Here is a 16314-nt window from a genome sequence, read left to right as displayed (position 1 = left end):
TCAAATAAATTAAAGGTAAAGAAATAAACAGATTTTAAAAGCCATCTTCTAAAAAGGGTTTTTTGTTATTGAAAACATCTATAATAATATTTCTTTCAAATAAGACTATAATCACTGAGAGGAGTTGGTTTATTATTGTTTGTTCTTGTAACATCTAACAAATGCATCAGTGTGAAATGCTAACTAAATATATTTAGTAAGTTCAAGAACTTCATATTGTTCACATTTGTATAGATTATGGCGATTGGATAGTCATGTATTTATTGACTTTCAAAGTAATTGTCTATTTATCAATTAAATGTGTTATAGTAATTAACATATATTCCAAAATACATAAAATCAATGTGAAACAATTATTAAGAGTTAGGATCAGCCAGGAAAGCGTACTTTACTCCTTGGTTATTCAATTTTAGTTAAAGAATGAGTTATTAATGAAAAAGGGATGCCTCATAAAAGATGCAGGGAAATTTTTGAAAGAAAATTCCATTTACCAAAGTCTTTCAAAGTATTTTGGGAAATTTTACCACACAGAAAATGAAGGCAATAAAAGTATTTGGCAGATTCATGTATATTGATTATGGTATCTTTGCTTTAAGCATTATTTCTCCAAAGAATTTTTCTGAATGAAACCTCTCATAGAGAGAACTCATCTTCTATCTTGGACTGTATGAAGGGATCTGTGTATATGCACATATGTGTATATTTGTTTACTTTCTTCTCTGATCATGTAACCAAGTTCTGACTCCTACAAACTTAATTTTACAGTGTAACTTCTTAGATTGAAACTAAGGAAATGATAATTTACTAATTAATTTATGAAATATACCACTATATTGCACAGAGTATTATGGTCTACCTCATCACTCCTTTTTAGTAACCCCACGTGAGGTTTTAGATTGTTCTATTAATAACAGTATTAATTGAGATTAATTACTGTGAGGATTTTTGTCATAACCATTGAGAAGTATGAAACTATTTTTATTTCTTCCTCTTTCACTAAAATTACTTTGATTCATGCATTCTTAATATAATGTTCATTTTTTATGAATGTGTGTAACATCAAAGCTTTCACACCTTATTATATTTATCTTCATGCTAATTCTGTGTATTTTCATTTCCAATTGTTCTGAGTATTTAGTTTAGTAATAATTGTTTACATAGCATTAATTAATGTAATTGTTTTTATATTACCCATTCTGACTTGTTAGTCTTTCAATAGTGGCAAAATAAACATTTGTTCTCATTCACTGTAAGAAATTGTAAGACAATTTATTTGCTCCAAATTATCCCTAAGTGTCCATAGATATGCTGTTTCTCACACATTCCTCATATTGGCCCCTGTTATGCCTCCCATCATTCTCTGCTAGTATCTTTCTGCATCATCTGCAAAATCCTGTAATTTTTCAGAGTGAGCTTCCCTGTTTCTTCAGTCATTTTCTCTGTCTCCCTTTAACAGCACTCTTGGTCTCTCCCAGTCCAGTAGCTTAATCCCTAGACCTGGGGACTATGTCTCCTGCAGCAACATCCTACATAAGATTTTCCAGAAATCTTATTTTTTCCTTTCTGATGAGGAAAAAACACTCAGTTTAAAGAAGGTTGGAGGCATCCAGTTTCAAAATACTCAGTTTATGTTAAGAATGTTATATGTTGGCCGGCGCCGCTGCTCAATAGTCTAATCCTCTGTGCCAGCACACCAGGTTCTAGTCCCAGTCAGAGCACCGGATTCTGTCCCGGTTGCCCCTCTTCCAGGCCAGCTCTCTGCTGTGGCCCGGGAGTGTAGTGGAGGATGGCCCAAGTGCTTGGGCCCTGCACCCCATGGGAGACCAGGAGAAGCACCTGGCTCCTGGCTTTCGATCAGCGTGGTAAGCCAGCCACAGCGGCCATTGGGGGGTGAACCAACGGAAAAAGGAAGACCTTGCTCTCTGTCTCTTTCTCTCACTGTCCACTCTGCCTGTCAAAAAAAAAAAAAAAAAAAAAAAAAAAAAAAAAAAAAGCTATAGGGGCCCAAGCACTTGGGCCATCTTGCATTTCTTTCCTAGCCATAGCAAGGAGCTGGATCAAAGAAGAGCAGCCTGGACTAGAACTGGCGTCCATACAGGATGCTGGTGTAGCAGTCATAGGATTGACCTGAGAGCCCCACAGCACTGGTAACCTAAGAACATTTTAAAAAATCATGGCTGGCCCTGTGGCTCACTTGGCTAATCCTCCGCATGCAGCGCTGGCACCCCGGGTTCTAGTCCCGCTTGGGGTGCCAGATTCTCTCTCAGTTGCTCCTCTTCCAGTCCAGCTCTCTGCTGTGGCCCAGGAAACCAGTGGAGGATGGCCCAAGTGCTTGGGCCCTGCACCCGCATGGGAGACCAGGAGGAAGCACCTGGCTCCTGGCGACTATTTGGGGCGTGAACCAACGGAAAAAGGAAGACCTTTCTCTGTGTTTCTCTCTCTCACTTTCTAACTCTGCCTGTCAAAACAAAATCACTTTTCATAATGTTCATTATTTAAAAAAATATTTCAAGAATGCCTAAAGAAACAAATTAGTCAATGAAACTAAAACAAATTTAATTGCATTTAATTTTGATATCTTCCTGTTTCCCTTGTCTATAAAGGTTAAGGACCTTTTCAAAAATTCCATGAAGGAATGAAAATATTCTGAAATAGTATGAATGCCAATAAAATTTCTTAGAATATGCATATTATGTAAAATTTCATAAGTTATAACATTTTTGTATGGAAAAATTATCTTAATACAATTTCTCTATGAGCTTTTCGAACTGACATCAATGAAACAATTTATGCAATTTTTACTAAAATAAAGTGATAAGATACATCATGAAAAAGGAGCGAGTTTTGTAGATCATTGATATTGGTTTTGAAGACCCTCACTCCAAGAATTTCAAAGTTTCTCTACTTCCTTTCTGTAAGTGTGACCTGATCACTAAGGACTTCCTGAAACATTCTTTTTAAAATGAGAAGGCTCCTGGGCCAGCACGGTGGCGCACTAAGTTAATCCTTCGCCTGCTGCGCCAGCATCCAATAATGGTACCAGGTTCTAATCCCAGCTGCTGCTCTACCAGTCCAGCTCTCTGCTGTGGCAAGGGAAGGCAGTGGAAGATGGCCAAAGTGCTTGGCCCCCTGCACCCGCATGGGAGACCAGGAAGAAGACCTGGCTCCTGGTTTCGGATTGGCACAGCTCTGCCCTTGGCAGCCATTTGGGGCGTGAACCAACAGAAGGAAGACCTTTCTCTCTGTCTCTATAACTCACTATCTGTAACTCTGTCAAATAAATAAATACATAAATAAAAATCTTTTTAAAAATCTTAAGAAAATGAGAAAGCTCCCAAATTCCCATGTCTGCCTTCTCTCTTTTCATTTTTTTTTCGCACAGTGCTTATCATAATCAATACAGATTCTTCATAATTCTTTGTGCCATTTTGTATACACATGGTCCCTTCTTCACTGCTCCTACTGATGGTTCCTCTCTGGAGCTTGTCTCCCTCTTTCCTTTCTTGACAAACCCTTCTTTTGCCCTTCCAGTCTTGGCTACATCATGAAATTGTCAATGATGTCTACCTTGACCACACTATTTTGATGACAAAATGTTTACTACTCTCATGACAGATTTTATCTTATGCTCTCATTTTTCTTGTTTAAAATGGAAAACTGCATTAAGTTGTAATGCGTGCTGCACAAATAGTACATGCCAAACAAATGTTACATTGCCAAACCCAAATGGAGAGTCTACACTATGTCAGTGTCTCAACATCTCTATTTACCAGCTGGTGAACACCTAGCTCACTTAAATAGGAGACGCTACCTCATATGTAATTCCTAAAATTGTGAGATTTATAAAAGGTTAATATAGCATATATTATGGTATGTTATGAAATTTTATACATTGGGGCCACCAATATGGCACAGCAGGTGAAGCGGCTTCCTGATAAACTGGCATGCTCCACTTCTGATCCAGCTGTTAATGTGCCTGGGAGAGCAGCAGAAGACAGCCAAAGTGCTTGGACCCCTGCATCTGCATGTGAGACCCAGATGAAACTGCTGGCTCCTGGCTTCAACCTGACACAGCTCTGGCTGCTGCAGGCATTCAGGAAGTGCAACAACGGGTGGAAGAGTCTCTCTTTCCCCCTCTCTGCCATTGCGCCCTTGCTCCTGCTCTCACTCTCTCTGTCTGTCTCTCCCTTTCTTTCTGCAAATCTACCTTTGAAATAAATAAATCTTTAAAACCATTTAGAAATAAAGTGAAGATGACCTACTGAATGTACACTATAATGACAACTATGAAAATCTTATTACACCTACAAGTAATTATTATGTACACAAAATGAAATAATTGGGAGAAATTATAATTGTGTTCATAACATATTAGCAGCAATTTAGAATTTCATTCTTAGTCTTTATATTTTGCTGTATTCTCATTTTTTCTGTGTGAACCTGTGTGATTTCTGTGATACAATGAAACTTTTATCTGTAAAAATGTTTAATCACTAAGCAATGTTATTCTGTTCTTGAGGTTGTCAGTCATAGAATAGAGATTTATTTGTAAAGAATTTCTTTCATCCTAGTTGAAAATAGACAGATTTGATCATTACACGTGTGGGCATGTACAACACATCACGTTGTACCTCCATAAGTAGGTATAACTCTTAGGTGTCAATTATAAATGAATAAATAAAAACTGCATTTGAAATCATCACAGAAGATGAAGTAATTTGTTGTTCTTCACATGGGGACTTCTAAATGTTCAACACCTAACTCGGCTTCATTTCATCCTTGAACTTTTGCCATTGGGAACACACCAAGCAATCTTCTCTAGAAATTGGTCTCTGAGGATGACCAAGTGTTGCAACATCATCAACCTCCTGCATAAGGAGGCTCCAGATAGGATCCAGATGAGAGGCAAGCCAGCGGATGCTCTGTTTATAGCCACAGGATCTGCTTGGTATTTTTCTGTCTTTGGGACAGAACTTCCTGTTAAATTGTCAGTTTGACCAGGAGTCACACAAACTTTCTAGGTTGCAAATTTGACTTCAGAATTAACAAAATGAATGCACAAAAGTGTAAAATTTACTCTTCTCAAAGAAAACATCACATAGCAGAAATGTTCTGTTATGCAAATGGTGTTTGTATCTTATTTGTAGGAAATATTGATGCTGAAAAATTTTTATAAGATGATATTGGAAGAATTTCCATTTTCACTAGCTTTGGCTCACAGTAAGTATTATTCACAAAATGGCCATGCTTTCATTCAGATGAAATAAAATGAGGTCTTGAAGAGAATATCTCATTTAGTCATTCTTTAAGGATTGTCAGGATTTATAGCAGGAAACACAAAGACTTGGTTGAATTAATGTCTGCATGTAATGTTAATATTTGAAAATAAAATTTTTGGAGGATTTTTTAATGAGTTATGTGAGAAAAACATCATGTATTCTAGAAATGAATACTTAGAAATGATTTATAGGGCTGGCGTCATGGTTCAATAGGCTAATCCTCCACCTGCAGCGCCGGCACCGGGGGTTCTAGTCCCGGTCAGGGTGCCGGATTCTGTCCCGGTTGCTCCTCTTCCAGTCCAGCTCTCTGCTGTGCCATTGGAAGGCAGTGGAGGATGGCCCAAGTGCTTGAGCCCTGCACCCGCATGGGAGACTAGGAGAAGCACCTGGCTCCTGCCTTCGGATCAGCGCGGTATGGCAGCTGCAGCTGCCACTGAGGGGTGAACCAACAGAAAAGGGAGATCTTTCTCTCTGTCTCTCTCTCATTGTGCACTCTGCCTGTCAAAAAAAAAAAAAAAAAAAAAAAAGAAAGAAAGAAAAAGAAAAAGAAATGGTTTATAACTTTAATGCATCAAAGTCCTCTAATTGTGAAATTTATTTTTAATAAGTATAAATGTTTTCACAAAGAAGAACATGATAAATGGTGCATCAAATGTTTTCTAGTAGTGCTTATTATATATTCAGTATTTTTATCAGATTTATAAAATTAGTTATTAACAGAAATTGAATATGAGTAACAGGTTTTGGGAATCTACCAATCATGGTATAATTGCAGAGTGGACAATTAATATCAATTATTTTAAATAAGTTATTTATGTTCAATGCAGCTATCCTCATAAAAATGCAGATTTACAATATAAACCATACCCTCAATTTTAGGAAAACAAAGCTAATTATGCAAAATAGATTACTTCTTTCACATAAGACCTTTTCTTGTTCAAATCATTTCTTCTTTAGATTTTTGAATTTCTTAACATCTTAGAGCAGTTGGACACAATGAGTAGAAGGAACAACACAAATGTGCCTGACTTCATCCTTATGGGACTGACAGATGCTGAAGAGATCCAGCTGCTCCTCTTTGCGCTGTTTCTGCTGATTTACCTGGTTACTGTGCTGGGGAATGTGGGGATGATATTGATAATCCGCCTGGATCTCCAGCTCCACACGCCCATGTATTTTTTCCTCACTCACCTGTCATTTCTTGACCTCACTTACTCAACTGTCATCACACCTAAAACCTTAGAGAATTTACTGACTTCCAACACATATATTTCATTCATGGACTGCTTTACCCAATTATACTTTTTTGTCTTCTTGGCTGCTGCTGAGTGTTTTCTTCTGTCCTCGATGGCCTATGATCGCTATGTAGCTATCTGCAATCCGTTACAGTACCCACTTATTATGTCCACAAGACTCTGCTGTGCCCTTGTCACTGGGTCTTATATGATTGGCTTCATGGTTTCCTCTATCAATGTGCTTTGCATGAGCAGGCTGCACTATTGTGACTCCAATGTAATCCACCACTTTTTCTGCGATACACTCCCAATCCTAGCCCTGTCCTGCACTGACACATTTGACACTGAAATCATGATATTCATTGTTGCTGGCTCTACCTTAATGGTGTCCCTTATTACAATAGCTGTGTCCTATGTTTCCATTCTCTCCACCATCCTGAAAATAAATTCCACTTCAGGGAAGCAAAAAGCCTTCTCTACTTGTGCCTCCCATCTCCTGGGAGTCACCATATTTTATGGCACCATGATTTTCACTTACTTAAAACCAAGTAAGTCCTACTCCTTGGGAAAGGATCAAGTGGCTTCTGTTTTTTACACTATTGTGATCCCCATGCTCAATCCACTCATTTATAGTCTCAGGAACAAAGAAGTGAAAAATGCTTTATTTAGAATCATGAAGAAGGGAGACACCGCCAGGCAATTAAAATAGAGGTATTGCTAATCATTGAAACTCATGCATGCTTTCTTTCTTTCCAGGTGCATAGTTTTTTGGTCTTGCTCTGATAACTGTCAAACATTTTAATTTTTAATTCTGTGGAATGGTCCTTTAGTTGACCATTCATGATCTTGGACATTTCTAGTAGTAAATTTATAGAATTCCTTATTATATCTGGAAATTAGGAGATGTACTGTTAATTGTGTTCACCGGATTGGTCACTTTCTGTTGTGATGTTTTGAATTTCTGATTCAATTTGGGTATTTATTCTTTGTCAGATAGACAGCTTACAAATATTTTGTTCCTGCTCTGTATAATATCTCTTCACTCTGTTTATTGTTTCATTTCAAAAAGTGTAGAAGCTTCTGAATTAGCTATGATCCCATTTGTCTGGTTTTGGTTCTATTTTTTTTTTCAAGGTTTGTTTATTTTACTTGAAGTTCAGAGTTACACAGAGAGAGGAGAGGGGGAGAGAGAGAGAGAGAGAGAGAGAGGTCTTCCCTCCGATGGTTCACTCCCTAGTTGGACTCAACAGCCGGAGCTGTGCCGATCCGAGCCAGGATCCAGGACTTCTTCCATGTCTCTCAAGCGGGTGCAGGGACCCAAGGACTTGGGCCATCTTCTATCCTTTCCCAGGCCACAGCTGAGAGCTGGATTGGAAGAGGAGCAGCCAGGACTAGAAGCTGCACCCATATGGGATGGCGGACCTTCAAGTCAGGGTGTTAACCCACTGCGCCACAGCGCAGGCCCCTGGTTTTTTTTTGTTGTTTTTTTTTTTTTTTTTTTTTGCATGTGTTTTGGGATCTTGTTCAAGAGGTCACCACCAACAAATTTGATATTAAAAAACTAATTCAAATTTATTAAGTCTATACATGAAAAATCAATATCATATTGAATGGGAAAATCTGAATGCATTTCCCTCCGATCTGGAACAAGGTAAGAATGTTCACTTTCACCACTCTTGTTCAATATTATATTGAAAGTGTTACCTTGGGGCCGGCACTGTAGCACAGTGGGTTAACGCCCTGGCCTGAAGCACTGGCATCCCATATGGGTGCTGGTTCTAGTCTGGCTGCTCCACTTCAAATCCAGCTCTCTGCTATGGCCTGGAAAGCAGTAGAAGATGGCACAAGTCCTTAGGCACCTGCACCTGAGTGGGAGACCCAGAAGAAACTCCCGGCTCCTGGCTTCGGATGGGTACATCTCCGGCCGTTGAGTCCAACTGGGGAGTGAACCATCGGATGGAAGACCTCTCTTTCTCTACTTCTCCTCTCTCTGTATAACTCTCTTTCAAATAAATAAATAAACCTTTTAAAAAAAGAAGGTATTACCAAAAGCATTAGGGAAGAGAAGGAGTAAAGGATGTCAAAATTGAAAGAGAAGAAGTAAAATATCCATGTTTGCAGATGAGATGATGTTGTACATGGAAATCCTAAGCACTCCACCAAAACGCTGTTAGATCTGATAAATCAATTCAGTACAGCTGCATTTTACAGAATGAATACAGTATTTAAAGTACACTAATGATGAACTTTCTAAAAGAAACCATAAAAAAATCCCACTTAATTTAGCCACAAAAATCAAATATTTAGAAATAAATTCAGCAAAATAAGTGAACAACCTCTGCAGTGAAAAATAAAATATTAATAAAGGAACTAAAAAGGAAACACAACAAATGGAAAGATATTCTTGCTCAGGAACTGAAAGAATTTAAATAATTAAAATTTTATACAACCTAATGCAGTCAACGGATTCAACTCAATACCATTGGCATTCTTTAGAGAAAAAAAAAATACAATCCTAAAATTCATATGGAATCACAAAGGAACCAGAATAGCCACAGAGATACAGAGCAAAAGAAATAAAGCTGTAGGCATCCCAATATCTGACTTCAAAGCATACTACAAAGGAATCGTGATTAAGACAGCATGGTGCTGTCATAAAACTGACACTCAGTACAATGGAATTGGACAGAGAGCACAGAAATTAATCCAAATACATACAGCAACTGATTTTTCACATAGGGGCCAAGACCATGCACCGGATAAAGGATAATATCTTTAATAAATGGTGCTGGCAAAACCGGATATATACATGTAATAGAATGGAATTTTATCCTGTCTCTCACCAAATACAAAAATCAACTCAGGATGGATCACAGATGTCAATTTCTGACCTGAGATTGTGAAGTTGCTGGAAGAAAATATAGAATAGAAACTTCAACACATTTCTGTAGGTGATGACATTATAGATTTACAATAGTCTTTAAAATTAGATTCTTAAATGAATTGTTTGGCATATGTTTCCTAATTTTTTAATAAGCAAGAGTAGTAAAGCAAATGTTTGAGGGAAGGATAAAGCAGGGAGGGAAATATGGTTATCTTCTTAGAATTGCACCTATGAAATACAAGAAATCCTGTTCTCGTGATATTAATAAAATTTTAAAGTTAAAAGAAGACAGTGAATCCAGATTTTATGACATCCACGTCCATAAACATTCATGAGGAAGAATGTTTTTTAGATTTCTCCCCTATGTATTCAGGAATTGAAATTTTATTTTGCTAGTCATTTAAAGGTAATTATAGAGGATATTGTTTCATTTCCCAATATTTGGACTTCTGTTTAAATTTTTGGAACAGTTACTAGATGGACTGTCTTCATTTGAGAAATATGATTACATACTTTTTAAAAGTTTATGTTGACCATCGCCGCTGCTCACTTGGCTAATCTTCCCCCTGCAGCACCGGCACCCCGGATTCTAGTCCCAGCTGGGGTGCCGGATTCTGTCCCGGTTGCTCCTCTTCCAGTCCAGCTCTCTGCTGTGGCCTGAGAAGGCAGTAGAAGATGGCCCAAGTGCTTGGGCCCTGCACCTGCATGGGAGACCAGGAGTAAACACCTGCCTCCTGGCTTCAGATCAGTACAGGGCGCTGGCCTCAGCGTGCATGCAGTAGCGGCCATTTAGAGGGGTGAACCAAGGGAAAAGGAAGGTCTTTCTCTCTGTCTCGCTCTCTTTCACTGTCTAACTCTGCCTGTCCAAAAAAAAGAGAAGAAAAAAAGTTTATGCTAACTTTTCTTTGTAAAATTATACTTGACTCCTTCTCCTAGATGATTCTGATTAGATTAAATTAAATGCAACCTCTATTATGAGTTAGTTCAATTTTCACTAATTTGTTCAAATAGTTTTCCTCTTATTTTAGAATTTTAGCTTATATAGAATAAAATATAAATATTTATGATTTATTTTCACTTTGCATATTGTCTCAAATCAATAATTGTATTGAAACTTACGTGTTTGTGTTTGTAACTAGAAATAAGTAATAAATATTTGCTGTTTAATAAGATATTATTTTGGCTCATCGCTCCTCTTTTAAATCCATTATATCATTTCATAAGTTTATAGACTTTTCAATTTTCTAGACATTTTGATAAACTACTGTTTACCTTGCTTTTGGTTATGTCTATTTCTGTGATTTTGAAAATGTATCTTAGGCCAGTACTGTGGCATATGTTAAGCCTCCTCCTTTTTTTTTTTTTTTAAGGGAAAGGGTTTATTGGGGAACACCCTACAGACTGGAGTGAAGGGGCAGAGAAGGAAAAGAGAAGGAGACAGTGAGAGAGAGACAGAGAGGAGGGAGAAGAGAGATGAAAGGAGGAGAGGAGCCAAGAGAGGCCAAGAGCAAGCCTCCTCCTGTTGCCCTGGCATCCCATATGGGCACTAGTTCATGTCCGGCTGCTCCTCTTCCAAACAAGTTCTTTCCTTATGGCCTGGCAAATCAGTGGAAGATGGGCCAAGTGTTTGCACCTGCAGGGGATACCCAGAAGAAGCTCCTGGCTCCTGGCTTCAGATCAGTTCAGCTCTGCTTGCTGCGATCAACTTGGTAGTGAACCAGCACATGGAAGCCCTTTAGCTCCATCTTTCTCTGTCTATTACTCCACCTCTCACATAAATAAATACAACCTTTAAAAAAAAGAAAATGTATCATCATTTTGTGTTGGAAAAGTTGGTGAACAGAATCTATAATTTGTACACAATACTTGCATTGAGAAACTCTTAAGTCCTAAAGAAATTAAGACTACACTAAACTTTTTATGATATAGAATAAAAAACATCCAAGAATTTTATTAGATAGATAAAATAATATATAGACAACATAATGTATTTTGATTACTTTTATTTCCTATCTGATTATCCTACTAAACTTAAAATAATGCTTATCATAATTTACATAATATGTTGTATGAATTAATGTTATGAGTCATGGTACCACAACAAAATGCTATGTAAGGCAAACACAACATAAGACTACAATACATCATGCAAAATATGAAGAGTTGTACAGGCCAGCCATACCAGTCGAACGGAACCTAAGGGAGGGGGAGGGACTGAAAAGAGGGACAAGAGATCGCAGAGAATGGAGCCAAGACAACAAGGCTGATCAAGGCTCATTTATTCCAGTGTCTCGGTGGTATTTATACATAACCAACACAAAGAAGCACAAAGTAGCACAAAAGATAACAACATACGTAAGCAACTTATCGGGGCCTCTGATGGAACAGATAATTTTAACAGAGCGTTCTTGATTATCACCCTCCTTCAGGATGGGAGTATGTGACTTTCTTATCCCAAGAACTCCACAAGCCAAGACTGGCCTTGATTTGTCCAAAGACTGCCTACAAAGAGTGATTTTTACTTCCAAATTATTTGACTGCATATTTGTAGTGGAATGAGAAGGCCATGTCAAGATGGCCGCTGGCAAGCGAACGTCAATTACTCAGGAATGGCTTTGAAACCCACCTGGCAAAGGAGCCTACCTGGCAACAGGCTGTGATTGATGGCTTCGGATACTGCCTGGCAACAGGTTGGACAAAGATTTTCCATAGTATTAACTAGAACAAAAAAATAGTATTGAGTAGAACAAAAAAAAGTACTAAAAGTGGTAAAGTATTAAGTTGTTCATCAACAGTCAGGGCAAGGGCTGATCAAGTCACTGTTTCTCATAGTGTCCATTTCACTTCAACAGGTTTCCTTTTTGGTGCTCAGTTAGTTGTCACCGATCAGGGAGAACATAGGATATTTGTCCCTTTGGGACTGGTCTATTTCACTCAGCATGATGTGTTCCAGATTCCTCAATTTTGTTGTAAATTACTGGATTTCATTGTTTTTTACTCCTGTATAGTATTCTATGGGGGTACATGTCCCATAATTTCTTTATCCAGTCTACTGTTGATGGGCATTTGGGTTGGTTCCAGGTCTTAGCTATTGTGAATTGAACTGCAATAAACATTAAGGTACAGATGGCTTTTTTTGTTTTCCAATTTCATTTCCTTTGGGTAAATTCCAAGGAGTGGGATGACTGGGTTGTATGGTAGGGTTATATTCAAGTTTCTGAGAAATCTCCAGACTGACTTCCATAGTGGCTTAATCAGTTTGCATTCCCACCAACAGTGGGTTAGTGTCCCTTTTTCCCCACATCCTTGCCAGCATCTGTTGTTGGTAGATTTCTGAATGTGAGCCATTCTAACCGGGGTGAGGTGAAACCTCATTGCATTTCCCTGATTGCTAGTTATCCTGAACATTTTTCATGTGTCTGTTGGCCCTTTGGATTTCCTCTTTTGAAAAATGTCTATTGAGGTCCTTGGCCCCTCTCTTAAGTGGGTTATTTCTTTTGTTGGAGTTTCTTTTTGTTGGAGTTCCTTGATCTCTTTTTAGATTCTGGTTATTAATCCTTTATTGGTAGCATAGTTTGCAAATATTTTTTCCCATTCTGTCAGTTGCCTCTTCATTTTCAAAGAATCCAAAAAAGAGCTGGTGTAGCCATCTTAATATCAGACAAACTAGATGTTAACACAAAAACTGTTAAAAGAGACAAAGAGAGGCACTATATAAGGATTAAGAGATCAATTCAACAGGAAGATATAACTATTACAAACAGATATGCATCTAATTACAGGGCACTGGTCTACTTAAACGATATGTTAATGAACTTAAAGGGAGACTTAGACTCCAATACTGTAGTATTGGGGGACTTCAATACTCCACTTTCTGCAATGGACAGATATACCAGACAAAAATCAACAAGGAAAGAGCGTATTTGATTTACACTATAGATCAAATGGATCTAACAGTTATCTATAGAACTTTCCATCCCACAGTTGCAGAATACACATTCTTCTCAGCAATGCATGGAATTTTCTCTAGGATTGACCACATACTAGGCCATAAAGCAAGTCTCAGCAAATTCAAAAGAATTGAAATCATACCATGCATCTTCTAAGGCCACAAAGGAATAAAGCTGGAAATTAGCAACGCAGGAATCCCTAGAGCATATGCAAACATATGGAGACTAAACAACTTGCTCCTGAAAGAATAATGAGTCAAAGAAGAAATCCAAAGAGAAATCAAAAACTGTCTAGAAACAATTGAAGATAACAACACAATATTAAAACTTATGGGATACAGCAATAGCAGTGTTAACATTAAAGTTTATAGCAAAAGGTGCCTACATTAAGAAATTGAGAAGGCACCAAATAAATTATCTATCAATGCATCTCAAGGATCTAGAAAAAACTACAGCAAACCAAACTCAAAACTAGTGAGAAAAAAATTAAAATTAGAGAAGAAATAAACAGGATTGAATCCAAAAAAATTACAAAAGATCAGCAAAACAAAGAGCTGTTTTTTGAAAAAAATAAAGAAAATTGACACACCATTGGCCAAACTAACCAAAAAGAGGAGAGATGACTCAAATCAATAAAAACAGAGATGAAAAAGGGAATATAACAATGGTCACTGTCGCTCCCCCTTTTCATGGAGGAACGACACTGAACCCTGCCTAGGCTTCATATCCGAGTCACGGCACCATTATGTCGCTCCCCCTCTTCGTGGAGGAACGACACAGGACCCTGCGTTGTTCTTCTGTCTGCTCGGCCCTCCCCGGGTTTGCTGCTGGTTCTTCCCGGGTTGGCTACTGTCCCTTCCACCTCCGTGGAAGGGCAGTTCCCCCTGGCCACATTCCCCACTTCCGCAGGGGAGCGGCACTCCGCCGGCCGGCTCTCTCGGGGGCTGCACAGGTGTTCCCCTTAGATGTTCCCCTTAGATGTTCCTGGTGCATGCCGTCTCTCTCCTCCTTTATAGTCCTCCTCTGCCAATCCCAACTCGGCTGCCCACACGCCAAGTACGCTGCTCTCCTCCAATCAGGAGCAGGTCCTGCTGTTTATTGGTTGAACTGGAGGCAGCTGTGTAGAAGCTGTTTTCTTCTCTCCCAGCACCATATTGTGGGAGAGCAGATGCATAGAATAAGTCTTAATTCCAGTAACTTAGTCCAGTCCGGATTGCTCCCCACAGATCCCCCTTTCTTTTTATTTTTTGGCGTTGATACGCGCCTGTCTTCGGTGTCCCGCGGCACACACTCTGCTCTACTTGCTAGAGTTGCCACAGGTTCTTACAAGTCCTATCAATCAGGCAAACCGAATCCGGGTCCTCTCTTCGCCATGTTGTGAGGAGGTTTTTAGGCGCTGATGCATGCCTGTCTTCGGTGACCTGCAGCTCATACTCTGGTCGAGCTGCCTGTTGGTGCTTACCGCCCTAATCAGGCAGACCGAATCCAAGCTTTCTCATTGCCATATTGTGGGGAGGCCTATTGGTGTTGATTCGTGCCTATCTTCGGTGACCTGCGGCGCATAAGCTGCTAGCCGCCCGCAGGTGCTCATCGCCTCACTAATCAGGCAGACTGAATCCAAGCCTTCTTATTGCAGTATTGTGGGGAGGCCTTACTGATGTTAATTCATGCCTGTCTTCGGTGACCTGCGGCGCATAAGCTGCTAGCCGCCCGCAGGTGCTCACCGCCTCCCTAATCAGGCAGACCGAATCCAAGCTTTCTCATTGCCATGTTGTGGGGAGGCCTTTCTATTTCTCTATTTCTCTATCTCCTGGCATTCCTATTTCTCCCATTCTACTTCTATCTTCCAGCATTCCTATTTCTCTCATTTTACTTCTAAACTTCTGTTTCTCTTATCCCTGCGGCTTTCCGGCGCCCGCCCCGAGGCTGCTTCTCGGCGGCTTTCTGGCTCTGAGCTGCTTCAGCCCGCGCCTCTCTCATCTGCGCGGCTTCGCACTAGCCCAGCGTTCCCTATCTACTTGAGCCCCGCACACTCTGTCTGCGCGCAGCAGCCTCCACGAGTCACACAGCCCCAGCTCACGTCTCCGCTACTAGCATTCAATCTAAGTTCCCCGGGCTAACCTGGCGAATTCAACTTTTCGCCCCTTATTCCCAGGCTAACTTGAGAATCCCAAAGTGGCTTTCGTCTCCGCCTCGGCCTGCCCCCCGCGGCTTCAATTTCCCTAACATTTTTCTCTACCTGGTATGTTTCCCCAAGCTTTCCTCCAACAATACTCCTCCCTCATTTCTCCTGGCCTCTCCCCACAGTCCGCATCCGAGTCTGTTTGTTCTAGCTTTCACTTTCGCTTTCGACCTTAGAGATTTCTCCCAGCTTCCCCCCGTAGTCCGTATCCGAGTCTATGCCTAGGCTTTCAATAGCTTCTTCCGGCACCTTTTTCGTCCGGCTTTTCCCTAGGCTGTTTGCTAGTCTCTCTCTCCGGTAATTTCCCACTTCTTCCCGGTTTCTTCCCTCCTAAGTTTTCTATCCGTCCTAAGTTTCATATCCGTCCTAGGTTTCCTATCCGAGTCACGGCACCATTATGTCGCTCCCCCTTTTCATGGAGGAATGACGCTGAACCCTGCCTAGGCTTCATATCTGAGTCACGGCACCATTATGTCGCTCCCCCTCTTCGTGGAGGAACGACACAGGACCCTGCGTTGTTCTTCTGTCTGCTCGGCCCTCCCCGGGTTTGCTGCTGGTTCTTCCCGGGTTGGCTACTGTCCCTTCCACCTCCGTGGAAGGGCAGTTCCCCCTGGCCACATTCCCCACTTCCGCAGAGGAGCGGCACTCCGCCGGCCGGCTCTCTCGGGGGCTGCACAGGTGTTCCCCTTAGATGTTCCCCTTAGATGTTCCTGGTGCATGCCGTCTCTCTCCTCCTTTATAGTCCTCCTCTGCCAATCCCAACTCGGCTGCCCACACGCCAAGT

The 16314-nt window shown here is 40.2% G+C and overlaps 1 protein-coding gene across 1 annotated transcript; it reads left to right on the top strand.

Moving 5' to 3' along the window:
- Nucleotides 1-6275: 6275 nt before the first annotated feature.
- LOC100340726 (olfactory receptor 8H1-like) lies at nucleotides 6276-7223 on the top strand. The gene has a single exon (XM_002709126.2). It carries the CDS (start codon nucleotides 6276-6278, stop codon nucleotides 7221-7223), a length of 948 nt encoding a protein of 315 aa, XP_002709172.2.
- Nucleotides 7224-16314: the final 9091 nt, after the last annotated feature.

The sequence above is a fragment of the Oryctolagus cuniculus genome, chromosome 1, assembly GCF_964237555.1.
Source record: "Oryctolagus cuniculus chromosome 1, mOryCun1.1, whole genome shotgun sequence".
NCBI lineage: Eukaryota > Metazoa > Chordata > Mammalia > Lagomorpha > Leporidae > Oryctolagus > Oryctolagus cuniculus.
The sequence above is the reverse complement of the archived record's forward strand: the minus strand, read 5'-3'. Positions and strand labels throughout refer to the sequence as shown.